Genomic DNA, 27,176 nt, shown 5'->3' on the forward strand with positions numbered 1-27,176 from the left:
CTAGGCTCGTGGGGGCGGTCTGGGCTCGTGGGGGCATCCTGGACTCGTGGGGGCGTCCTTGGCTCGTGGGGGCGTTCTGGGCTCGTGGGGGCGTCCTGGGCTCGTGGGGGCGTCCTGGGCTCGTAGGGGCGTCCCGGGCTTGTGGGGGCATCTTGGGCTCATGGAGGCGTCCTCTGCCCGTGTGGGTGTCCTGGACTCGTGGGGGCATCCTGGGCTCGTGGGGGCGTCCTGGGCTCATGGGGGTGTCCTGGGCTCAGGTGGGCATCCTGGGCTTGTGGGGGTGCCCCGGGCTCATGAAGGTATCCTCTGCCCATGTGGGCGTCCTGGGCTCGTGGGGCATCCTGGGCTCGTGGGGGCGTCCTGGGCTCGTGTGGGTGTCCTGGGCTCATTGGAGCATCCTGGGCTCGTGGAGGCGTCCTCTACCCGTATGGGGGTCCTGGGCTCGGGTGGGCATCCTGGGCTCGGGTGGGCGTCTTGGGCTCGTGGGGGCGTCCTGGGCTCGTGGGGGCATCCTGGGCTCGGGTGGTCGTCCTGGGCTCGTGGGGGCATCCTGGGCTCGTGGGGGCGTCCATGTTGTAATTTTTTTTTATCCCTATAATCATGCCATGTTTTATGACTGCTGTATCCCGCGGCTGAACGTTTACACGATAATATTAACATACCCTCATTGTGTGTTGTGCTGCTGGTTCCAGGCTGTTTGTGAAGAAGCCGTATTTAGTCTTGTCTGACAGATAGGTTTTTGGCTGACAGCTGTGAGCACATTGCCCTGCTGTGGACACAGACTATGTTTACCCATCCCCTGCTTTTATAGCACATGAGCCCCAATGGATATTTCTGTACTTAACCCTTGGAACACTTACAGAGATCCAAAATATTCAGTATTTGGCAGAAATCAATAAATGTTACATTCTGTCTCATGTATTGTTACATTTGTTGATATTTACATAATATTACTGTAAATAAAGTTACTGTTCTTCTTGGTCTGGAGCTTCGGCTCGGTTTTCCCTTGAGGCCGGCGTCACACTGGCGTATCATCGGATGCGAGATCATCGGATGCGAGATCATTGGATGTGATCTGCTAAACAGCGACTTTAGAAAAGACGCAAATCGTTTGAAAGTTCTGTCACAAAGCAAAAAGGTATTCAAGCAACAAAAAGACCATTTTAGTCTGGTCTGGATTACAGGCCAAAATTGTGCATATAAATAGTCGGCAGCGCCTACAGCCGTCCACTGAGCAGATGAGCACACGGAGCCGCACACAACACGGAGCCACATACAATGCAGAGCCGCACTCAACGCAGAGCCGCACACAACACGGAGCCGCACACAACACGGAGCCGCACACAACACGGAGCCGCACACAACACTGAGCCGCACAAAACACGGAGCCGCACCCAACACGGAGCCGCACACAACGCAGAGCCGCACACAACGCGGAGCCGCACACAACACTGAGCCGCACCCAACGCGGAGCCGCACACAACGCGGAGCTGCACACAACACGGAGCCGCACCCAACACGGAGCCGCACACAACGCGGAGCCGCACACAACGCGGAGCCGCACACAGCACGGAGCCACACCCATTGCGGAGCCGCACACAACATGGAGCTGCACACAACACGGAGCCGCACACAACACGGAGCCGCACACAACACGGAGCCGCACACAACACGGAGCCACACGCAACAACGCGGAGCCGCACCCAACAACGCGGAGCCGCACACAACACTGAGCCGCACCCAACGCGGAGCCGCACACAACGCGGAGCTACACCCATTGCGGAGCCGCACACAACATGGAGCTGCACACAACACGGAGCCGCACACAACACGGAGCCGCACCCAACACGGAGCCGCACACAACGCGGAGCCGCACACAACGCGGAGCCGCACACAACACTGAGCCGCACCCAACGCGGAGCCGCACACAACGCGGAGCTGCACACAACACGGAGCCGCACCCAACACGGAGCCGCACACAACGCGGAGCCGCACACAACGCGGAGCCGCACACAACGCGGAGCCGCACACAGCACGGAGCCACACCCATTGCGGAGCCGCACACAACATGGAGCTGCACCCAACACGGAGCCGCACACAACGCGGAGCCGCACACAACGCGGAGCCGCACACAACACTGAGCCGCACCCAACGCGGAGCCGCACACAACGCGGAGCCGCACACAACACGGAGCCGCACCCAACACGGAGCCGCACACAACGCGGAGCCGCACACAACGCGGAGCCGCACACAACGCGGAGCCGCACACAGCACGGAGCCACACCCATTGCGGAGCCGCACACAACATGGAGCTGCACACAACACGGAGCCGCACACAACACGGAGCCGCACACAACACGGAGCCACACGCAACAACGCGGAGCCGCACCCAACAACGCGGAGCCGCGTACAACATGGAGCCGCACACAACGTGGAGCCGCACACAACACGGAGCCACACCCATTGCGGAGCCGCACACAACACGGAGCAGCACACAACGCGGAGCCGCACACAACGCGGAGCCGCACACAACACATAACAGCACACAACACGATACATTTTGTGCTCATCTGATCTTAGACAACGGTGTCATTCAGGTGTGTTTTTATTTTTTTATTTTTTTCGTATGCATAGAAAAACATGTTTTGGATCAGATTTCAGTCAATGCAGTGTCTGTCTTTAGGGCTTCATCAGTGATTTTCTAATTTACTGACAAAATAATAATAATAAAAAACAATTGCAAAGCTTGTTCATTCCCTTAGTCTACATTCAGATGACTGTTTTTTTTTCGGTCCATGTGCTGTCGTGAAAAAAACTGAGATTACAGGGACAGCACTAGGACTCATGTTATTCAGTGGCAGGTGTTTTTTTATGTATATTATATGAAAATTTCTGATGTATGCAGCCCGACCACGACAAAACTACAATCCCTGAATGTGTTGTGGCTGTCGAATAGCTGCAAGACATGCAGCCGCGAGGACTCGAACACATTTTTCGAGCACGCTGAAGACACTCTGTTGGCACCCGAGCATGCTCAGATAACACCTTTTCTCAGCACATTCACTCATCACTAGTCCTGATACGACTTTATTTCCCTAAAAAATAAGAAGTTATAGATCTTGGAAGGTGAAAAGGTCCCTATGGTGCCTGTGTATCCCAGAGGCCCATGTAATCCTATATCCTGCAGGGTTGGAGGCACATAACGGTCTGGAAGTGGAATCTGCGTGTCTGTTATTTTGTTGTGTTTTTTTGATGTCTATAAAAGAAAAAACAAAAACATTAAGTTATCATCAAACATGCAAGAAATTCTACGGGACAGTGAATATTTTCGTTACTTTTGCTTCTGCTCTTGGACTGGTTGGATCTGTTACTATACACAAGGAGCCTTTGCACCACCCACAGCTATTCTTGAAGGACTCTTTTCTCCTCAATGATGGGTAATGGATCTGTGCCAACAATCTTGAGTTTACAGTAAAGGATGTGGGCGTTTATAGAGGCGTCAAAATTTGCACTGCGTTTATTGGAGAGTCGTTAGGCTGAGAAGTATGGGGTGTATGAAGTGGGTAGCCGCTCCCGTTGGCCGATGTGGCCGTGTCACGACTATGTCACATACCCCTGGAAGAGTTGGAGTTAGACGGTCACATCAGGTAATGAGTTGTAGTTCTTCTTTAGAAATGGTGTGATTTGTGTCCCATATTAAATTGATTTAGTTTTTCTCTGGTGCTGAAGAGGTTAACGACCCTTTCTATGCTGGTCAGAACCATGCAGCTCCGTTTCAGCTGCTTCTGATCTGGTCATTACTTCTTCCTATAAAGACTGGCCAGACCTTCTTGTCCGTGCCGGTGAAAGATTTGTCTTCCTGTGCTGTGTGCTAAAGCTGAGTGTTTGGTGAAGAGTAGTAGTAGGAGTAGTGTTCTGTAGTTTGCTGTAGTTCGTGTGTTTGTCTCCTGGTCCCTGTTCCCATTTAGTCTATTCCTCCCTGTCCCTATCCTCCACCCTATTGTTGGTTTGTGCTTTTGTATGATAGAGGTTTTCTGTTATTCCTGTTTTGTCTTTGTGTCTTGCTTGCATTACATTTCTGTCCCATGCCTCATGGGGTGGGAGAGAGGGGACTGATCAGGGTTTAACAGGAGCATAGTTAGGTCAGAGACTCAGGCCTCTCTACCATCAAGAGTACCGCCAGGCCTGGGATAGTTAGGGTCCCAGTTCCAGGGACACAGTTTGAGGCCCCCTTTCTTACCAAAACGTTGTTCAAAGTTTTGAGGATCCAATGCCCAAATTCCTTCAGGATGTAAAGAGAATTCACAGGTGAAAAGATAGAGCCGTGTGCGCTGTATAAAATTATCACGCCATGTGTCCATTTCAGCTTGGACCGGGGTTGCGCACACAGATCCGCTCATCTCTACTGCTGAGGCTATGTTCAGTTCACATGATGCTTTTTTTGGGGGATTTTTTTTGCAGCTGTGGGCTGCAAAAAAAAAACCTTAAAAACCTTAAAAAAAAGGAAAAAAAGAGGTTCTACTTGAAAAATGAATCAATGAAAAAACTCGCCAAACATGGCCTAATATATAAATGATGCAAAACCCAAGACGGTCCTGTGGAAAGAGGCGCTGAGGCGTGAGGCGCCATTTACCTCTCTGTGACAAGTGTATTAATGATACAAGATGCAAACGATGGATATTTCTGCAAATAAACAATAACTATAAAGTTTAAATATCATCAACTTTTTAATCCAGATTGTCAAAATGTCAAGATATCTGTTTGCTGTCAGCGAATGTGAAACGTCCTTAAAGGCTTAAGATTTCTTACAGCTGAGGGTTTGTTACAATTGTAATCCGTGTAGACAATCCTCTTTTTTTTACGTTTTTGCCCACGTTCAGTGGTCCCGTCGAATCCCCCGTAAAACGGGCCGTACATCATTTTCGGGCTTATATGCCTATTAGAGGCCAGGGTCTTCCATCGTCAGTGTGTGTTCATATATTATATAGACACCACCGATAGAAGACCCTGGCATATGCCCCTCTAAAAAACCTACAATGGCACACATCGCCCGTCGACTCTCTTCCTAAAGTGGATCCGGCACCAGATCTCACATTACAATCTGCATACATTATTAGTAAGATGTTTTGGACCGGACGAGGCAGCTGTACTTGCTTTGCAAATCCATATCAGGAGGGCCGTATCATCCTATTCTATCCGCTTGATATTCTGATTAACCATTTATGAGTCTATATAGCGCTAGACTCCTAAAATGATCATCTTAATATGGGGATTATACAGTCGTTCTGACATGGAATTACATAGTTAGTACATCAGCTTCATCAGGGCTATTTAATAACGTAAGCAAGATTGTTAACACCTTAGGGGACCAATAAATTCCAAAATAATCAATAACGAATACGTTTCTAAGAAAACCATTTATCCAACCCCAGTGCAACAAAAAAAGACTAGTATAGCGAGACCAACCACCAGAGCTAGGAACAACTCCTAAAGAATTAGTAGCAAGGATCTAACATTTAGAATTGTACTTTATTTGGAGCAGTTACATTACAATATACATTGTGTGCACATGTTTAAGGACGGAGAAAATACGAGCAAACATACATAAAATCACTAATAAATAAAAACCTAGATAGGCATAAGGGGCATCAGGAAAGGATATTGATGATATACAGATCTCCTGTGAAACTAGATATAATAATAAAAAAAAACTCCAAGTGACCCCATAAATATCATATATCTTTGCTTAAACGTGACCAAGTACATCAGGCAACAAAAAACCTGTATGAGGCAACAAAGTGCAAAGTGCAAAAAGGAAGGGATTAAATAGGAGATCCTGTACCTTTCAGGTGCCACCTGGTCCAAACAATGCCCACACCCCGACGTGCGTTTCGGATTGAGAATCCTTCGTCAAGGTGTGGCATATTCTATAATGGCCAGATGCACGGGAACTGAGTACCGGATGTTGCCAAGGCCACAGAGACGCGAGGAGCGAGGACAACGGGCCACTGAAGGTGCATGCGCACAACCATGGCGTACCGATGTGGGCAGCAGGATTCAAATAACAACATAAAAAGCTGGTAAATGTAAGGGGGCAGTAATCTAATCGGATGGGTTAATGGTAACCTGTATTACTATATGGATTATACACATGGGGCACAAAAAAAATGAAACATAAACAAGATATAGACAAGGTGCATCAGGAGGTGCAGGATGAACATATAAAAATTGATATAAGATGACAAGAGATATAAACAACTTAAGTTATGTAGCCGTGTAATATTACACCGTGAGTGAACTACTGCTTAATACAATATAAAAGACGTGTTAGTGTGATAAATACATGTAGATACACCAATAAAGGGTATATAGAATATACAAAAATAATAAAATATTATAATCAATGCCTAATCAGACAAAGAAAATGTAATTATTAATAAATAATAAATATCTAGTTAATAAAATACTGACAAAGCATGTGTATCAAGGATTATGTATCAATATTAGCTAAAAAGATAAAGCTCACCCCAACTCTCTTTAGCTACCCTGAGACAGGTGAAAAACCGCGCCGCCAACCCTTACTCCGGCCTTGTTTCCATTCACTGACAGCAACATATATTAATTCTTGTTCATTCTGATTCATATAAGTATGGAAAGTGTATGACTTGTGTGTCCTTGACGATCCATGATTCAAAATGGCCGCCCTCCCCTGTGACTGGGCCGATTGGTGGGTCCAGGATCAGGAATTCAGCGGTGGCCGATAGACCGCACAACATGTCTGGGATTTATTATCTGCTTTTGGTAAAGTTGGCGGCGGCCGGGCGCTCTGTACCACATGTAGTCACCATGACTTTTCTTACCTGTGCATTGTAGGGAGAAGAGACGACTGCGCTCACTCTCGTTCTCCACCGAGAATCTGGATCCCTGGGATTTAATATTATTGGTGGCCGCTCGTGTGTGGTATGTTAATTGTTAAAATGTGTTTTCCTTTTCCTGTCGAGCATTGGGGGTGAATGTCTGAAGCGAAAGGAACACAGGGCACATTGGTCTCTGTGGGAGACTGTCTACTATTCATGCCTCAGGAGGATGGAGGGGAGCGGCGAGCGCGGGACCACCGGCTCCAAAAGGGCAACACTCACCGCCTTATACCGGTCACTGAGGCCTCATTGTCTCATCATTGCCTGGTCACCAAGATCATTATCTATTATCTATCTATCTATTATCTATCTATCTATTATCTATCTATTATCTATCTATTATCTATCTATTATCTATCTATCTATTATCTATATATTATCTATCTATTATATATTATCTATCTATTATCTATCTATATATTATCATCTATCTATAATCTATCTATCTATTATCTATCTATTATCTATATATTATCTATCTATTATCTATCTATTATCTATCTATTATCTATCTATTATATATTATCTATCTATTATCTATCTATTATCTATCTATTATATATTATCTATCTATTATCTATCTATATATTATCATCTATCTATAATCTATCCATCTATTATCTATCTATTATCTATCTATCTATCTATCAATTATCTATGATCTATATATTATCTATAATTTATCTATCATCTATCTATCTATCTATCTATCTATCTATCTATTATCTTTCTATTTATCTATTATCTATGATCTATCTATTATCTATAATTTATCTATCATCTATCTATTATCTATCTATCTATTATATATTATCTAATTATCTGTCTATCATCTATCTATCTAAACAACAGCAAAAAAAGTAAGAGCAGCACAAAAAAGAAACATGCCGAAACGTTGCCATGATGGGCTATTAAACTTGAACAACTTCAAAACCTAATCTACAATGGTGTGCTGCCTCTGATTTTTGGATTTCTATCATCTATCTATCTATTATATAACTATTATCTATCTATCTATTATCTATCTATCTATTATCTATCTATCTATTATCTATCTATTATCTATCTATAATCTATATATCTATTATCTATCTATCTATAATCTATCTATTATCTATCTATTATCTATCTATTATCTATCTATAATCTATATATCTATTATCTATCTATTTTCTATCTATCTATTTATTTATTATCTATCTCTTATATATCTCTTATCTATATATTATCTATTTATCCATCATCCAAATTGATTTTTTTACTTTTTTCTGGACATTTTATCCAAAAATCACAGACAGACAATATTTTTTTACAGACACATTTTAAACCATAAATCATTATGATTATTGGTGATTCATGTCTACAGACCGTAACTGTGATATGACGACATCAGCTGCATCAAAATCAAGCATGCTTTCATTTATTTATTTTTACGGACTGTCCTGGAATTTCTGGCAACCTTGCTAAATCTATCATGTCTTTAATCTATCTGTCGTTTTTCTCCTCTCTCTCTCTCACACACGCTCCAGTGGCAAATCTAGGGTCTGATGGGCCCCGATGCAAAATTTGGACCTGTGCCCGCACCTGTAAGTTCATCAGATGTTTGGGCTCTTGTAGCGCTCCAAATCCTGTGAAGATAAACATGTTGGCCGGCTCATTCAATAATGTCCCCCTTTCTGGGCCTCGTCCAGGTAGAACGTCCCCCGCCCTGGGCTCTGTCCAGGTAGAACATCCCCTGCCCTGGGCTGCATCCAGGTAGAACATCCCCCGCCCTGGGCCCCATCCAGATAGAATGTCTCCTGTCCTGGGCCCCGTCCAAGTAGAACATTCCCTGCCCTGGGCTGCATCCAGGTAGAACATCCCCTGCCCTGGGCTCCGTCCAGGTAGAACGTCCCCTGCCCTGGTCTCCGTCCAGATAGAACGTCCCCCTCCCTGGGCTCCGTCCAGGTAGAACGTCCCCCGCCCTGGGCTCTGTCCAGGTAGAACGTCTCCTGCCCTGGACCCCGTCCAGGTAGAACGTCCCCTGCCCTGGTCTCCGTCCAGATAGAACGTCCCCCTCCCTGGGCTCCGTCCAGGTAGAACGTCCCCCGCCCTGGGCTCTGTCCAGGTAGAACGTCTCCTGCCCTGGACCCCGTCCAGGTAGAACGTCCCCTGCCCTGGTCTCCGTCCAGGTAGAACGTCCCCCGCCCTGGTCTCCGTCCAGGTAGAACGTCCCCCGCCCTGGTCTCCGTCCAGGTAGAACGTCCCCTGCCCTGGTCTCCATCCAGGTAGAACGTCCCCCGCCCTGGTCTCCGTCCAGGTAGAACGTCCCCCGCCCTGGTCTCCGTCCAGGTAGAACGTCTCCTGCCCTGGTCTCCATCCAGGTAGAACGTCCCCCGCCCTGGTCTCCGTCCAGGTAGAACGTCCCCCGCCCTGGTCTCCGTCCAGGTAGAACATCCCCCGCCCTGGTCTCCGTCCAGGTAGAACGTCCCCTGCCCTGGGCTCCATCCAAGTAGAACATCCCCTGCCCTGGGCCCCGTCCAGATAGAACATCCCCTGCCCTGGGCCCCGTCCAGGTAAAACGTCCCCCGCCCTGGGCTCCGTCCACAATACATTTCAGCTGAATATTCGTCTGAGGACACATCCAGCTGAAATAGCTGCAGGCGTTAGCGGACCCCCCACCGGTATGCTCCCCCCCCCCCCCCGATCAGGGTTACACCTCCATGATGCCCCTGTATCTGTGTCATTTGTCTAATTTCCATCTCTCTAATTTTATTGTATTCTTCTCCCGCTGTTCTGAGTAGATAACTGTTTAAGCTCTCATGTGATGCCCAATATTTGTGAATAAAAAACACATTTTCTCTATCTTCGGGGACATATTTTTCCCTTTCGATATCAATGAAGAAGAACCTACCTTGGCTTTATATGATCACCCGCATAGCAGGAACATTCTCTTGAATTTCAGATTTTTTTTAATGATCGCCCCAATGATCCAACTAGGCCAAATGTACATCAATCATTTCTGACAAATTTGGTCTATTGATTCCCTGGGAAGTGGCGCTCGCTATCTCACTACATGGCGGCACTTGGTGAGCCAGGCTGCAAACGTAATTAGAGAGGAGCAGACAAATAAAGCATCGGGGCTTCTCCTAATGACCAATCTCAATGTATCTGTGTATGTTGTATAAAACCTAGCGCAGATAAGAATTGTTGCCCAACCACCCAGGGCGACCTCAGTGCTCTTTTTCCGCTATGTTTTCTATGTGCCCCCTCGTATAGGAAGTGGGGCAGGGCAGCGGCGACGTCTTACACAGGACTTCTGTTGAGCCTCCTGAATAAAGGTGCTGCTGTGTGGGAGCTTTTTTATGTCTTGTGTGCCAAAAATTTATGTATGAATTTGCTGTTCATAAAACTCCTTCACCGCTGCCAGGTTCTTAACGGGCACTAGACATAAAAAATGTAAACATGCAAATATTAATCCGCAGCGTTTTATAAGGGAAGCTCTGATGCCAGGTCCTCTAATCGGTTGTGAAGGTGCCAAGTTATTCTTTATTAAAGAAGACCTATCATTTGCTATAAATATGATTTGTTTTTTCTTTACCCAGTGTAAATGCCGCTGTCCTACTGAATCCGGCGATGTTTTTATTTTGCTCCTGCGCCTCTCCGTTCCGGAGTTATGACCCATTCTTCCCTACATGTAAATCTACTCTTCTTAGCCAAGTAGGCTGTTGGCATCTTCTGAAGAACCGCACCCAGTTGTCTAAAAGAAAAAAAAATTGTATATAGGGAAAAGGAGGTCCTATTTTTCGGGAATGGAGAGAAGAAGGAAGAAAAGAAAAACATCTCCGGAATCGGGAGAATAGCGGCATTTACACCAGGTCAAAACAAATGACATATATAGGTAGTCAATGTCCCTTCTGTTTGTTATTTCCGGGGATCTAGTTATCTGTTGCCCCCCGCCCTTAGGTTTGTGTCTGGTATTTGGTGGTCTAATCTTTGGTGTCTGTTTGTCTCCTTTCCCTTGCATACTATATGGTGTCCTAGTTGTTTCTTACCCTCTGCCCCTCGTGTCTTACAGTTGGTGACCAGTTCTCTGGTGGTTTAGAGCTTTCTGACTCCTTTCGAGAAGCTTGTTGCCCCAGCCATTGGAGGATTGTATCACTCCTCCTTATCCATGGTGTCCAGGTTCTAGCATCTAGTGGTATTATAACCCCCTGCCTCTGTACTTCAGCATGTAGTGACCCACTTCTTGGTCCCTCACTTTTGGGGGCTTTAGTACCTATGGTGTCCATTGGCTTCTTCAACTTTGTCTTTGGTGTCCAGAGGTTTGATCCCCCATTAGGGGTCTGTATCCTTATTGTCTACTAATATGTATGATCCTATTCCCGTATAAAGCACCTGATCTTATCTCAGATGCCCAATGGCTTCTTGTTCTTAGTCTGTCCCTGGTGTCCCTGGTGTCCAGAGGTTTGATCCCCCATTAGGGGTCTGTATCCTTACTGTCTAATAATATGTATGATCCTATTCTCGTACAAAGCATTTGATCTTATCTCAGATGCCCAATGGCTTCTTGTTCTTAGTCTGTCCCTGGTTTCTAGTGGAACGTTGCCTCCTACCCCTATTAACCACCTTTTCGGAAGATATCCCATAGCATCCTGTAGTGTATAACACTGGAAGCAACACATAGGCGCTGCCATTTCACAGCTTTGATCTTGCTCGAGATTCATTGGTCGTTTGCTCAACATTAGTCAATGTTTGCAGGACAAGATCTCTTGAAGGCCACTCCTGTTTTGAGGTTTGCTGTTGGGTGTAAGATGCTCCCTCTCACTTTCCACCTTTATAAATTTTGGCTGACATGTCAGATATCAAGTGGCAGATTATTTATAGACGTCAGGCCGCATCGTCAGGATGCTAAAGTTAAAGGGACTGTCCAGGGATCTTACAGAAAACACCAAACCATAGTAAGCATCACGGGTGCCCAACAAAGCTACTCTCAGCATTTGTTCTTCCATTACTTGCTCTCCTCTACTAGTAAGAACCACCCAGTGAGTCAGACGGTCAAGAAGTAAAAAATAAAGCCACATAAATGATATAAAGAACCTAATCTGGAGAATAGCCACCTGGCATGCACAGCAGCACAGAGTGAGTAGGAGGATATTGTCCTTGCAGTGACCCAACGGGAGGCGATGGAGGCATCTCAACCACTAATGGTACAGATGATAGTGGGGAAACGTGGCAAATATTAAATATACTACAGGTTGGAATGGAATTTAGGATCTGGGCACAGGACGTACCCCAATTCTGTGGCTCATTTTGAGTATGTATTTCTAGCACCTAAGCGATAACCCAATAACACCCTCCCGGTTTATGTAACGCTGCTTGATGAAGTCATCCATTACATAGTTGTCACTGATGTTTGGCGATGCCATTATTTAGAATTAGCACCGAGTGATGACATCATTTATAATTTGCTCGTGAGTGATGTCATCGCTTATTCTGAGCTTTATTAACAACTCTGTTATGCCATTAGCTCATTAATTATTATATTAATGGGCACATGCACTGATTTATACATAATATGAAGCTCTAAGTCACGCCATGATGAGCTATTTCCACTGATTATTATCTTCAGCTTTCATCATGTAGATGATTACTCCAGGCCCCCGGGCATCGTATTATACAATTGTTCCAATAACACGTGTCCGCCATGGAAATATTACACAACACGCTTATTATCTCATACAAAAACGACTCTGAAGGCCCTTACCTGTGCCAATGGCTGCACTATGGCAGTGCTGGTGGCATGTCGTCAGTGGCCAGAGACATTAACTGAACATGTTACAAGACCCCCAATTCTCACATGTAATTTATAGTACTGTCTCCTCAAATGTAACATAGAAATCTTGTGACCCCCCTTGACTGACACATAGCTACACAACACTTCATTGTACAATCTTTGGTTAACACGCACCCAATAAATTCTGGCACCACCAAGTAGCATGGGTGGCCGGCAGGGGCAGGCTATCCATTTTTTAGCCTAGGGGTAATGAGAAAGCACTGGCCCACATTTTGTGGAGACCTATCTTTAGTCGGCTTACCTCTGGCTGCTGCAGTAAAGCAGCAGAGATCGCAGGTTTCAAAAATAACGGTGAATGATGGTACATGGATACAGGAACAGAACAACTACATATATACTGGAGCATAATCGAGTTTACTACATAAATACGGGAACAGAACTGAGCTTACTACATAGATATGGGAACAGAACCAAGCTTCCTTCAAAGATACAGGAACAGAACCAAGCTTAGTACATAGATACAGGAACAAAACCAAGCTTCAAAGATATGGGAACAGAACTTAGTTTACTACATCATTATGCTTACTATATAGCTATGGGAACAGAACTGAGCTTAGTACATAGTACATAGGTATGTGAACAGAACAAAACTCATACAGGATCTCTCTGGCTTCGAGTCTTGGCCATAAGCGGTATGGCACTCCAGATCTCTCGATAGGTCAAGACAGGAGTCCATTTGTTCAAAAAATTTTGCAGTATCCATATTAATAATGACTAGACCCCTGTAATCGTAAATTCCGCACCTACTGTCACTATCCTATGGGTCCTATATACTATATACCTTGGGTGGGAGTGCGTAAAAAAAATTATGAGTGCATCTAACGTTAAATATTCTGGTTCCCCATAGATAACATCTTTTATTTTTGCAGGACAACCAGGACGGACCATCCAGCGAAGGAATTTTTGTTTCAAAAATAGTTGACAGTGGCCCGGCTGCCAAAGAAGGCGGACTTCAGATCCATGACCGGATTATCGAGGTATGTCTGAGCTGTCTGGTTAACTTTCATGTCAAAACTGATGAGAGTTCCCGGACCTCTATGGTAAAGGGAACGATATAGGAATTTATTTTTCCGCAAAGATGTCCTGGAAGTGTCCATCACGTGTCGATGCAAAGGGAGAACAGGTGACCTCCATGCCCTGCAACTTGTCTTCTATATTTAGTCTTAGGCCCTCATGTCGGGGCTTCATTTTTTTTTGTATTTTTGTGGCTATTTATGTTGCAATGTGACTTGTGAGAACTATGATGAGGTTATGTCCACCTTTGACCACCACAAGGTTATGTCTTGCCCCGTGCACACTGCTGTATCTGTAAACCTTTGTGTTGTATGGATCCATAATATAAGCTTGTTGACATCTATATTACCCTACTGTATGAATCTGAAAGATGCAATGTGTATTTTAGTCTGGAGCTGCATTCACAATTCTTCAGGTTTCAGAGCTGAACTCTTCCATCTTTTCCTATTTGCTTGCAGTTTAGCAACTGTTCCCACTACGGTATATGAGCACAACAATTAGCAAAGTGCTCGTCCAGCTCAGAGCTATATCAGTCCAAAAATTGCACATGCACGCTCAGCTCAGTCGAGCATGCATGTGTACTTACCGGAGAGAACAGAGGAGGCAATTAACTCTGATGGCGACCTATCTCCCAGGGTAAAAAAAAAAAACGGAGCATAGTATTGGATCATTTTCTCCTTGACATCCTCTGACGATTCGGAAGGGCCCCCGACACACCAGGTGGTTGAGTAATTTGCCAAAATTAGCTGGTCCGACTTTAATCTAAAGTGTTCTGAAACTTTTAGGGATAGATTTGTTGGCAAACCTCTTGACTAAAGCGAAAAAATTCGAACTACCCTTGTCTGGCGACCCAAGTCCGGTCCTCAATGGCAGCCGGACAAGGACTGTGTTGACTTCTGTGCCGGCAATCTTCTGGATCATCATCTTGGGCGCCTGTGCTGCTTACTAGACCCTACGACGTTATGTCTAATTATTAGCTTCACATGATGTCATGACGAGAGTCGTTTTCTGATACCTTGACGTCTCGGTGGCCAAGTAAATGGTCGAGGCAGTGGATTGCCGGTGCCAAAGTGAACACCGCCCTGGTCTTGCTGAACTGTACACTGCCGCAGGGGATCTTTTTGCTCATTGATAGTTTTCAATAGAATCCAGCAGAATTATGAATGCAGCTCTGGAGTATAGTAAGATAAGTAATCCACCATATCTATATATAATCGGTGAAACGGTGTTCAAAGTTGAACTTTAAAGATGACTTCTCCCCGTGAGTGGAATGACATGATTTCTTTTTTCGCGGTAGTCTTCAAGGGGTCGTAATTGACTGATATAGCGAAGCCGCTATGGAACAGGAAAATAGACGACTAATTATGGCGGTGTTTAAAGTTAAATGGGATTAGAGTGTTTGTTAATGATAGATTCCCTTTAATCTTTCCTAAAGAAGGAGATTTTTTTTTTTTTTAACCGGCGACAAGATCTCATAAGACCCGGTGATAGATTGCAATAATTGCAAAGAGCTTCTTTTCGCCGCCTCTGAATGAAATCTGAGATTTAATAAGATAAAACATAAAGTTTTAGAAACGTTCAGCGCCGACGCGTTCCTGTGATCTTCTAGCTGCTCCAGGTACATCAATTTGTTACAGTGCACGTCCCTAATCTTTGCTTGGCTCGCAGCCGTTTTTGAGGCCGCGCTATGACAGTTTTTGGGTTTGATGAGCCAATTTTCCAGAGTTTTTTTTTCTTTTTTTTGTTCTCCCCCTAAAGATGTTGCTTTTAAAACAAACTATGTGCCTGGAGCGTCTATTTTTTTTTTCGGCTTTAAGCTACAGATGGGAGGAAAGGGGTGAAGCAAGGATAAAAAAAAATATCCTGTTTCGGTAAAGTAGGAACTTTCATAAAGAATTCTCCAAAAATTTTCAAAATGGTTTTGATGAGCTTTCTGAGATATTAAAGGAGTATTCCCTTCTTACATATTTATGACATAGACATACCCATAAGTAGGTGTGGGTTCCCAGCGCCTGAGGGAAGGCAAGTATTGCTCCCCATAGCCTAGTAGTAACAAACCTTGAGACAAATAATGCCCTGAGTGCCTCCTTTAGAAAATATGAATGCCTTCTTATACTCCATGAGTGCCCCCTCCAAATATAAGGATGCCACCCCTAACCCCTTGCAAAAACCTAAACTTTATATTCGCCCAATCCCAGTCTTTTTCTCTTCTGGACCCAGAGTTGGTTGGCACAGACAGTACAATGCAGTGTGCCGGGATGTCTTGAAGGCCTTCAACCTGAGGTCTACATGTTGGAGAGTGGTGGGGCCTAGGCTATTGCTCTCTGCCCTACCACATGATCCAACTGTACCCGCATTGTGATGACACACGGACGGAAATCCAGGGCAAGTGCACTGCTAAGGATCTTCAGCTCTCTAGTTTTCTTTCAACTTTCTTTAGAAATTTTGATCCCCGGAAACTCCACCTGTAGCCTCCCACTCTTTACTGATTTATCACGTTAATGTCTGATTGGTACAAATCCTATAGGTGAAGACCTGAATCTATCTCCAAAGTAGGGGTCGTAAGTGGTGGCTCGGTGTGGGACCCCAATCCGTCAGAAAATTATGAAATGCCCCATTAGCATTTCTTGCCTTTTATTGATGTTTGATTGGATGGGATCTCCACCCTCGTGGACCCCTGAGAATCCCATAGGGAAGACATTGCTTCTCCACTTATGACTGCCACATCCTCCTCATTATTGACGTCGCCACAATGACTAGTCTGTAGGAGCAACAATGCCAAGCAATGCACTGCACCCCATGCCGAGATCCTTGTTCCGTTCCTTAACTTCTATGAAGATTCTATGAAGATCCAAAATAGCTAAGAATGAAAGCATGCCCAGCCAGCTACCCCCTCCATAAGTTTTAATTCCCCCCCCCCAAAAAAAAAAATTACGGTAGCCCTCTTACTCATACTTGCCAACTTTTTGGTAGTTGGTAACCGGAAGAAAAAGTGAGCTCGAGAGCGGTTCTGAAAAATGTTTGGATCGACCACGTCTGTATATAACCCATGCCTGCCCCTCGCCGTTCTCTTCCCATTCTTCTACTTTCACAAGCCTTGGTACATGCCTATGTGAGAAACTAGGGCAAAAGAAACCTTTTGGAAACTACTGATTTCTAGATGTTTTCAGTGGGACCTTGGATATTTGCCAACTTTTCCGGGAGTCCGAGAGATCTTGCCTTTTTCCAGGAGCCTCTCGAATGTTCCTGGGACAGTTGACATGTAGGTTTTCAAAGGAAAATTTGTTTCATGGGACAGTCAAGCAAAAAACATGACTATTGGCAAGAGTCAGGCCACAGAAAGACAGGCCACCATGGCCTAATAAAGTTGTCTGATTAAGGTTGAGTCTAAAAGATGGGTTCCCAAGAGATTTTGGTCAGTCCTGGCAAACTTGGGCCCGAAAAGTGACTTGGGTTTCCACAAACCCTGGACATAGATCAGCAGCCATGATGGGTGGGATTGGAACTGGTCCCATGCTGGAGTAGGGATGGGACTAAAATGTCCGAAAATTTCCAACAGTGTTGGTTTTCCTTTTGGATAACAGAGATACTATGGGGCAGTATGTACAGGGGTAACTGTAGACTGCCCAAAACCAATTTGTCTAATATTGGTAAATGCACATTTATGGCGTAATAAGATCTCAGCACAGACTAAACCTTTTTCCATATAGGTTTCTGAAAATAAATGCAACAATAAAATGGAAACCTATCCTCCCCTTACGATACATATCTATCCCTTTTAAAACTTGCGTTACTGAGACATTAAACTTGCACCGTCCTGACCCCTTTTCAATGTGATTTCAAGAAATTAAGAAACAGCTGTTGAAGATTTCTCTCGTTGGCAGGAGAACAATATGTATCTGCTCATGTTATGTTGATAAAATGGCGCTCGGGATTTAGGGGAGGTAGGAGTATGGAATATTAGCCGAGGTCCAGCATTTAAGCATAGCCAAGACTTCATAGCTTTTTCATGATTGCATTGCAATGTAATATTAATATAACACAGATCCCTGGGCAGGCCAGACAAGAGCTGGAGGAAAATGGATCTGCCAGGGATTAATCCGCTCCATGTATATACAAGTGCCCGTGAGTAGGAAGATAATCCAGATTAGCCAAATTTAGAGGGTGACTGTGTTATGTTAAGGACAAGCAGCTTGGTTTACATAGGGTTAAAATGAGCATTGATCCGGCCGAATTCTCATTTATCACTTTTGTCCAGCCAGTGACTTTATGGCTGACTTGGCCACCACTGATGACTTTGCACTTTATGTTATACTAGATGGTAGCCCGATTCTAACGCATTGGGTATTGTAGAATGCACAGCCATGTAGTATATAACACAGCCCACGAAGTATATAGCATAGCCACGTAGTATATTGCACAGCCCACATAGTATATAGCATAGCCACGCAGTATATAAAACAGCCTACGTAGTATATTGCACAGCCCAATCAGTATATAACACAGCCCATGCAGTATATAGCACAGCCCACACAGTATATAACACAGCCACGTAGTATATAGCACAGGCCACATAGTATATAGCACAGCCCACATAGTATCTAGCATAGCCACGTAGTATATTGCACAGCCCACGTAGTATATAGCATAGCCACGCAGTATATAACACAGCCACGTAGTATATTGCACAGCCCAATCAGTATATAGCACAGCCCATGCAGTATATAACACAGCCCACACAATATATAACACAGCCACATAGTATATAGCACAGCCCACGTAGTGTATTGGACAGCCCACGTAGTATATAACACAGCCCACTTAGTATATAACACAGCCACATAGTATATAACACAGGCCATGTAGTATATACAGTAGCACAGCCCACGTAGTATATTGCACAGCCCATGCAGTATATAACACAGCCACATAGTATATAGCACAGCCCACATAGTATATAACACAGCCCATGCAGTATATAGCACAGCCACGTAGTATATTGGACAGCCCACGTAGTATATAGCACACCAACGTAGTATTTTGCACAGCCATGTAGTATATAGCACAGCCATGTAGTATATTGCACAGCCCATGTAGTATATAGCACAGCCACGTAGCATATAGCACAGCCACGCAGTATATAACACAGCCACGTAGTATATAGCACAGCCCACGTAGTATATAGCACAGCCCACGGAGTATATAACACAGGCCACGCAGTATATAACACAGGCCACGTAGTATATAACACACCCCATGCAGTATATAACAGCCCACGTAGTCTATAACAAAGCCCACGTAGTATATAGCAATGTGGGCACCATATCCCTGTTAAAAAAAAAAAAGAAATTAAAATAAAAAATAGTTATATACTCACCTTCCGTCGGCCCCCGGATCCAGCCGAGGCCTTTATCGATGCTCCTCGCGATGCTCCGTTCCCACTAATGCCTTTCGGCAATAACCCGTGATCATGTAGCGGTCTCGCGAGACTGCTATGTCATCATCTCGCGAGATCGCTACGTGATCTCAAGTCATTGCCGCAATGCATTCTTGGGACTGGAGCGGGAAAGGCTGCCGCGGACGCCGGAAGGTGAGAATATAATGTTTTGGGTTTTTTAATTATTTTTAACATTCTATGTTGCATAGGCAGCATCAATAGTAAAAAGTGAAGCAGTGTTTAACTCCCGCCCCAATCTCGCTGATTGGTTGCGGCCGGCCGCGACCAATCAGTGACCCAGGAATTCCATGACGGAAGTTACAGACAGACAGAAATACCCCTTAGGCAATTACATATATCGATTGTGTAATTATTCTGTTATTCTTGCTGGAAGTGTATGAATACATTTACAATTTGATGGTATAATTCCTAGGGGCCGTGTACAATCGGTGTCAACAGTATCAGAATATGTAGAGGAACATTCAGTTGACAGTGGATTTGTTCATTTATGCAGTCACCACTAGTGGGTGCTCAGGAGCTTACCGCATACTGATGATACATTGAACTCCTTAGTGAATCTGTATGCAGGGATCTGACGTGGGAGGAGACGCTGTTCAGTAAATGACGGGCTCCGTCTAAGAGAAGCAAGCGTTTGCAGGCTTTCATTAGCTACTGTGGGAACATGGAATGGCACAATGACAATCATTGCACTTCCTGAAGACAATTGTTACAATACGACTTGGCTTTGATGTGGTGAACATCACATTTTTCCAATCTGGGTTTGATGAGCGGCTCCGTGTTTCAAATTGGAGAACTTCTGTTTGTGATTTCAGGCCGGCTTTAGAGCGTCACTTCTTACCGTATCGCTGTTTGTGCTTTGTTATGTCCTCTCCATGGAGACCTCTGGTTCACGTGATAGATGGGGGCTGTAAGTTCCTCCATGGAGTTAATATTCTGTATAAGGGGCTCTAAATGTAGTCAGATGACTGTCATACCTTCTTACCCAATAGATCTAGATCTTCCTGCTTATGTGGCTAAAGTTGCCATGTGGTTACTAAGTTTGTAATCCATTTCCTCTTTAACTACAAATATTTAAATGTTGGGGTTATAGTAGGAGAGCATTTGCGTAAAGGAAGGGTAGGGCACCACTATGGGGTCCTTAGAGAGGATAGCCCCAACCCACAATCTTCCAAGCAGAATTCGGGATGACATGACCCTTATAATAAAATGAAGGTTCGTAAGTACAGGACAATATTAGGGTTCCCTTTCACATTAAAAATGTTGGTAGCCCAAGCCACTGGAGATAAAGGTGGTATTGCTAATATGGGATCCATTGGGGAATTTACCATGACCCTCTTCTAAGCAGAATTAGGGACAACTTGACCCTTTCCATGGAATGAAGACTCATAGGCACAGGACAATGTTAGGGTTCCCTTCCAAAGTGTCCATGCTAATATCAAGGATGTACATACCTGATAGGCAGCCCATGCCCTTTAAGAGAGGGGTAGTATTGCAGCTATGGGATCCATTGAGCGAATTGCCCTAGCTGACCCACTTCAAAGATGAATTTGGGACGATGTCCCTTACCATGGCAGAAGCCAATGTTTGCGTTCTCTTCCAAAGTGCTACATATGCCTTTTGATGTTGGCATTCACAGAGATGCAGCCCATCCATGCCCCTGGAAAGAGAGGGTGGCATTGCTGCTTAGGGATCCATAGAGGGGTATCTGTAACAGATCCGCTTCCAAGCAGATAACGTGAACCTAACATGTAATGAAGGCTAAAAGACACAAGACAAATTTCGAGCGCTCGGCCAAAGTGTGAAGGTCAACATCAAGGAGGTACGTACCAGAGAGCCAGTCCATGCCCTGCGAAGAAGGGGCGTAATCCAAATTGGTCTTGTCTTAATGTGCAATGAGTATCGGAATGTTTTCTTCAATGGTATGGGGCACCTCCAGTCTCAGGCTATTAGGTCTTGTAATCGGATGGTCTCCACAAATCATAAGTCCGGAACCACTCAGTAATCTATAAGGGCATGCTGGGATTTGTAATTTCAAAACCACTGTAGTAGACCAAGGAGTTTCGCCTCTGCCAACTCAAAGGCAGCCATTTTGAACAAAACTTTTTGCATGATCTCAAAAGAAAAAGTCAGACTTAAAGAAATCTGAGAAAGTCAGCTTGGAATCCAAAATCTGAAAGCATTGCCTTCCACATCTATCAATCTGCAGATCTCTCTGGTCCCGTTTTATATCATGGGGATCAGAAGTGCCTCTTCGTGTGCTTTTACATTTAGCTTTTGAAGAGTAATACTGTCTTGCTTTAAATTTAGAGCTGTAATAAATGTTTTCATGTCGTTTGCAAAAAAAAATATATAAAAAATTGGTCAAATCTGGGCCTGGATGATTTAGCTTTTTTGAGTCTAAAGACAAACATGTGGTATTTGTATGTTCACAGCTTAACAGTAAATGAATTATACTGATGTTTACTTGCAGATGTTCTGGCTATGAATGTTTCGTTCCAGGAAGCACCTTTTCAATGCTACCTTGTGTTACCGAGCTCGATGTGAACAGTGCTAAGTTTATTGGGGGACCGTCAAGATGGCTTCATTGGACTTATTTTACGAAAATCCAAAAACTTTCAGAATGTCAAAATTCGATGCACCAACTTTATTACCTAAATTTTTACTGAACCCCCCATCCCCCCCAAAAAACGAGCCTGAATTTGTTCACTATTTTTTTCCAGTGTCATCCCCTTTTCTGTAGACTTCCAAGAAGACAAACCTATGGATGGTTTCCTTGAAGGCCATTTTGATTTTAAGACATTTTGACTTCATTATGTAAGTCTTTTTAGTGTTTGGTGGCGGTAACTTGAGCCACTATGGGCCATAGAGGTTGAGTGGGCCCTCACAGGTGAAAGAACATTAGGCCATTTTCTGTAGGCTTCAAATGGGGCTGTCGTCTGCTCTAAACCTTTGGACCCCATTATAGTGGAGGATTCAATGGGGGCCCAGTCTGACCCTGAGCCCGTTTTTATGTAGAGGACATCTAGTGATGTTTCGAAGCCAAATGGCCCCATCATTGTTTCATAATGAAGTCCAAACATTTAGTGATATGCTCTTATTGTTTTATTTATTGGTCATGATGAAAGCAATTTTTCATCTCAGACATATACATTTGTGAGAGTAAGATTTATGTAGGAATAAGGCAGCTGTTGTACACATTTCAATCTCGTGAAAAGTGCGCGATGCCAAATCTGCCCAGTTGAAAACACTTGAGGAATCCACAGATGTCTCATTTCTTAGGGAAACGGTGCAGTGAAGCACATCGAGCAGCATACTTGTCAGACTGGAATACCTATCAGCAATCCCACCGAGAAAGACTTTTTTTTTCCCCCAACCTCATGACACTATGCTACCAACCAAGATGTCAGCATGTGATTAACACAAGTTTCTTTACATAAGGCTTGTAGAGTTTCCACCTCCATAGATTCATCCTCTGATCAAGGACTTGTCAAAGTTGCGTTGGATTCATGATTAGTAATGCCTTGAGCAGCTCAGATCAGTGAGGGTGATAAAATTAGCTTTTTATAGAATTTCTTTGCCCCCATTATTTTCCATCAATCACCTTCAGTTCTGGTAAATACAAAGCAAGGTACTTCAAGGATTGATAAATTCATTAGCAAATGACCTTTACTCCGAGCAACTGCTGTTTACGGGAATGTGTCAGACATAGAAACTACTGTTTTATGGAACCGCATGTTCTAAGAATTCCAAAACATCCATGAGTTTATGGTGATGCAACAGCGATCTGAATGGTTAAGTTCGCACTGAAGTAGGGTGCCACATTCTTGTGTGTTTCATCGTCTTTATCTGTTGAGTCTTTACAGCAAAAAATAAACCCTCTCCAAAGAGCCACCTTTTCCGGATGATCACAACTTTCTTTGACCATTCCTCTAAAGTCCATCTTTTAACGAGTTCTTATCTCAAAGATGTCTAGGAGAGGTTTCACTTTATTCATCCTTGGGTTCTCAAATTATAGTCTCAGCGTAATGCCGACCATTTGGATTCAAATCTATCATTGATTGTTTTTCATTTCTTCTGTTTTTTTGCCTTCTCATTGGCACCTGGATCATTTTTGTATCCATCCATCGTGTTTTTGGTCATTCTCTGTTCTCGTCAACTCTTTCGAGCTAATTGTCGTTTCCGGTAACTTTTTGTGTTTGGAAATTTTCTAAATCCAATTGTCCAGTTTTTTTTATTTTTTTTATTTGATTCTTTTTTTTTTTCTGTCTTTTGTTTTAGTCTTCTCATTGGCATATTGATGATTTTTCTATCCATCCATCTTGGCTCCTAAGATTTAAAGACAAAAGACAAGTACCGAGACTAATTATATTCTTCAATAATTCTTTGTGAGTCTTGAGTCTTCTTGGGTCTTCGTATAAGGTGCCCAAGGTTTGACACAACTTTAAAATAGTTGTCTAATTAATTTTTTTTCCTTTTTTCTGTTTCAGTTTTCTCATTAGCACTTTGATGATTTTTGTACCCATCCATCTTCGTTTTGATCATTGTCTTTTCTTTTTTGATCTTATGAATCAATTGTCTTCTTCAAAGCTTCTTTGTGAGTTTTGGGTCTTCTTGTAAGGTGTCTAAGATAAAGCTGTTTGGTTGTCTCATAAGAGACCGCTATCTACAAGCCTACAGAGGTAATGGAAGAAATTTTGTGCTGGGAATTGGATCCTTGACTATCAATTGCATTCGGAAAGGACTTGTATATGAAAATGGAAGTTTAGGCTTCAACTTTCCAAAAGTCAACCATTTTTTATCTCTTGATATAAACAGTATCTTTTTAAATATCTTAATCACTTTGATAAGACCATCTGTAATCCATAGGCTTTTCCTTCAGTTAGGTTGAATGAAGCTAAGGTCAGTGTATGTGGAAGAAAACTTTGATGTTGATTATGTTCATCACTCAGTTGACTTTTTCCATCCATGGATGATCATAGATAATCATTATCATAGACGTTGGACATTCCTGATCTTGACCAGTCCTAGAAGATTGAAAGTGATAATTGGATATGTTCCTAATGGACAGAATAAAGAGGAATTATTTTTATAATTTCAGGATGATCCTTTTATGAAATTGTATGGTCGTCAGATTGGACATCACTCACAACATTTTAAAAAAATGTTTGACAACAGAGAAATAGGTTTTAGGGAAAATGTTTTTGCCGTTTCTGAATCTTCTAACGCTGTCTGATGGTGTAAGTTCACATTCCCATTCTCTGTAATGATGGGGTTGACAATGATGTGGACAGAATGGTGTGACAGTGGCGGGTGTGAATGCTGATCGGTATGAGGTCCTGCACACAACACCTCTTTTTAAAGACGTTTGTCGAAATGCAATTCATAAACTGTAATCATATTTCATGCTGCATCATTTGGAGAGTTGGCTGCTGGATGTTTGCTCTGTGCAGGCCAGCTGGGGTCTTCTTTGCTTTTATATTTTTTAATAAAACCTCACAGCATGTTGACTGTGTCCATTGGGTGGGAGTGTTGATGAAAGTAGAAGCTCGGAGACGACTCTCCCAAGTGTCTCGTTAATTGTGTCGGGTTTATGTTTTTCATGTGATTCAAAATCAGAGATCAATTTGTGACTGTTTGAGAAAGAAAAGTTTCGACCCTGGGAAAAAAAAAAAAAAAAAGAAATGACACATCCGGGCAAAAATAATCTGAGGGTGGAAATAGCAGGAGGACGTGATAAAAAGGCTTTTAATCATTTGTGAAAACCATTTATTGTGATGATCACACCGAGGGCATCTCGTTTCAGTTTCCTTTCTTATTGACTGACTCCCGAATAACTCAGGCTGTATCGGATTTTACAGTATACGTTACAAAAACTTGTTTTTTCATCTTTAGTGAGCACAAAAAGTTATAATCCAACACTTCCCTTGGACAGATCAGAAGTTATAGTTTGTATCATAGTTTGGAGCTGAAATCTTCCTGAATTCTAGATTCTTCTCAATCAGAGGTAGAATAATCTATCCCCTTGCCTCCGAGGAGCTCGGCTAAACTATTGGGGACATGTCTGACAAGTTATTGGTTAGGCCGAGCACTTTTGTCTTCTCTATGAGATCCTTCAGAAGCGTCTTATCTCCCAGAAAATAGAAGAGTTGGATATTGGACCTGCCATATCCTTTTCTTTCTTGATATATGTTGAGTACAGTCGGAAGGCCAACAAACACATTATACTGTCGGCCGATCCTGACGATATCAGTGAGTTCAGCCAACGTTGGTCTTACATGTATGGGGGCTTTTCGAAAAACTAAGAAAGAAGGTCCTAAGACTTGATAAATAGTTGGACTCCTTTGGCATGCTGCATATTTCTGTCGCTTCTATTGGCCAATTATGGACTCCCTTCGATTCATAGCCATGAATATTGACCAGGTCCATTTCTGTAGGTTGTTGATAGTCTAGGCACCCTGATTACATCCATCAATGTCATTATTTAGCATGTCTGATATGTAATATTATAGTATGGGTGGACCTTTTTTCCATAGTAGGTGGAAATACCGACACTTTTGCAAATAAAAATTTAACCTAGCAGATCAGAAGTGTGAGGGCATTAAAAAGTCACTGTGAATATTTCAGATAAACCCAACATCTCAATGATCCACTGGGGTATAGAAGACACTGTTTTTTTGTTGCCGATTGGGAAGATATTCCCCCAATCTTGCAGCAGTAGATCTGTTTTGGTGGGTGCAGGCATTTATCGCTCTTATGTATTTGTTTTCTACAAAAAAACTCTAGATAATTACCAAGCAAATTCAGTGTAATCAGGCCTCTGCGGCTGCACGCCCCGACGGCAGATAAATGCTCTGTGCCTGTACTGCCAGCAGACGAGTCCGAGAAACCGCTCGCCATAATGACAATTTCCTCCAAGCCCACAAAGTGCTGCTTTTTTTTTTCTGTTTTCACAATATAAAGCCAGATTATAGTTTAATATCCGCAGGGCAGGGGCAAGTCATTTAATGTATGTTACACAGCATTACTTTTTGGAGAGAGCTAATGGAAAAGATGTTTTAGTTTTGTAAAAATAAGGATTTCTTTTTTTTTAACCATCAGGGGGCCATTAAATTTAGAGAAATGCAAGAACTGAGCCAGACTTTCAGTATCCGTAAATACATCTGTAAAAGTTTCCGTAGACTGGAAGAGGCTACAAGTATTACAACTTTTATAAAAGACGAGTGCAAGGTTTCGCCTTATGAAATGGAGCAGAAAGAAAGAATGAGGGCCAAGAGTTGTAGCTGGGAGCAAAGATGCCATTCTCTGTCCCACTCGCTGTCTGAGTGCCCCATCCTGGCACCAGGGTAATTCTCTGTGCGGGGCTTCTTGGCAGCCATTTTTGGTGACTACAGGAAGTGCAGCCATATTTGGTCTCAACTTTTAACTAATCCACTTATGTGTTTTCATTTCCAAAAAAGTCTTTGACTGTTGCCCCCCACAAGCTCCTGACCACAAATGCAAAATCTATGACAAGTCCCCCACCTACCGTGTGCTATTTACACTACTTATGTCTTTTTAATGTGGCAGAAAGACTTTTTGGCCCTCTTGGGTTTCAGGTCCGGGTTCATCCCTTACCATTGCACTCCAAAGCTGGAGCCCTGCATGTCTCTTCATTACAAGGTACTAAATGAGGCGGTCTAACCAACTTTTTAACACCATGTATCTCCCTCGCCTACTCTTAATGTGTTCTGCTTCCTAGTTCTTGTGCCTACTTGAAATCTGTCTTGAAAGGAGACGCCCAACTTATTTTTCATTTGTGATCAATTCATGCCATTCACTTCCTCCAGTATATAAAGGGTCATTCTGAACGTTGAAAATTATCGTTCACTTGCTGTTCAGTGGAGGTCCAACCGCAGGGAACCACGCTGATCCTGAGAACGGGTCTTGAAATGTCCTGTTGGAATAGAGCAGT

At 43.6% G+C, this 27,176-nt stretch overlaps 1 protein-coding gene across 2 annotated transcripts in view; it reads left to right on the forward strand.

The window, feature by feature from the left end:
* PDZRN3 (PDZ domain containing ring finger 3) overlaps positions 1 to 27,176 on the forward strand; it is a 230,987-nt gene that overhangs the window by 31,274 nt on the left and 172,537 nt on the right. The window contains exons 2-3 of one of the 2 annotated variants that reach the window (XM_069736466.1): positions 6,874 to 6,960; positions 13,623 to 13,730. In XM_069736466.1, the coding sequence (XP_069592567.1) occupies positions 6,874 to 6,960; positions 13,623 to 13,730 (195 nt within the window). The remainder of the gene's footprint in view (positions 1 to 6,873; positions 6,961 to 13,622; positions 13,731 to 27,176) is intronic. The other variant, XM_069736467.1, reaches the window with a different exon arrangement.

The sequence above is a fragment of the Ranitomeya imitator genome, chromosome 8 (assembly GCF_032444005.1).
Source record: "Ranitomeya imitator isolate aRanImi1 chromosome 8, aRanImi1.pri, whole genome shotgun sequence".
Taxonomy (NCBI): domain Eukaryota; kingdom Metazoa; phylum Chordata; class Amphibia; order Anura; family Dendrobatidae; genus Ranitomeya; species Ranitomeya imitator.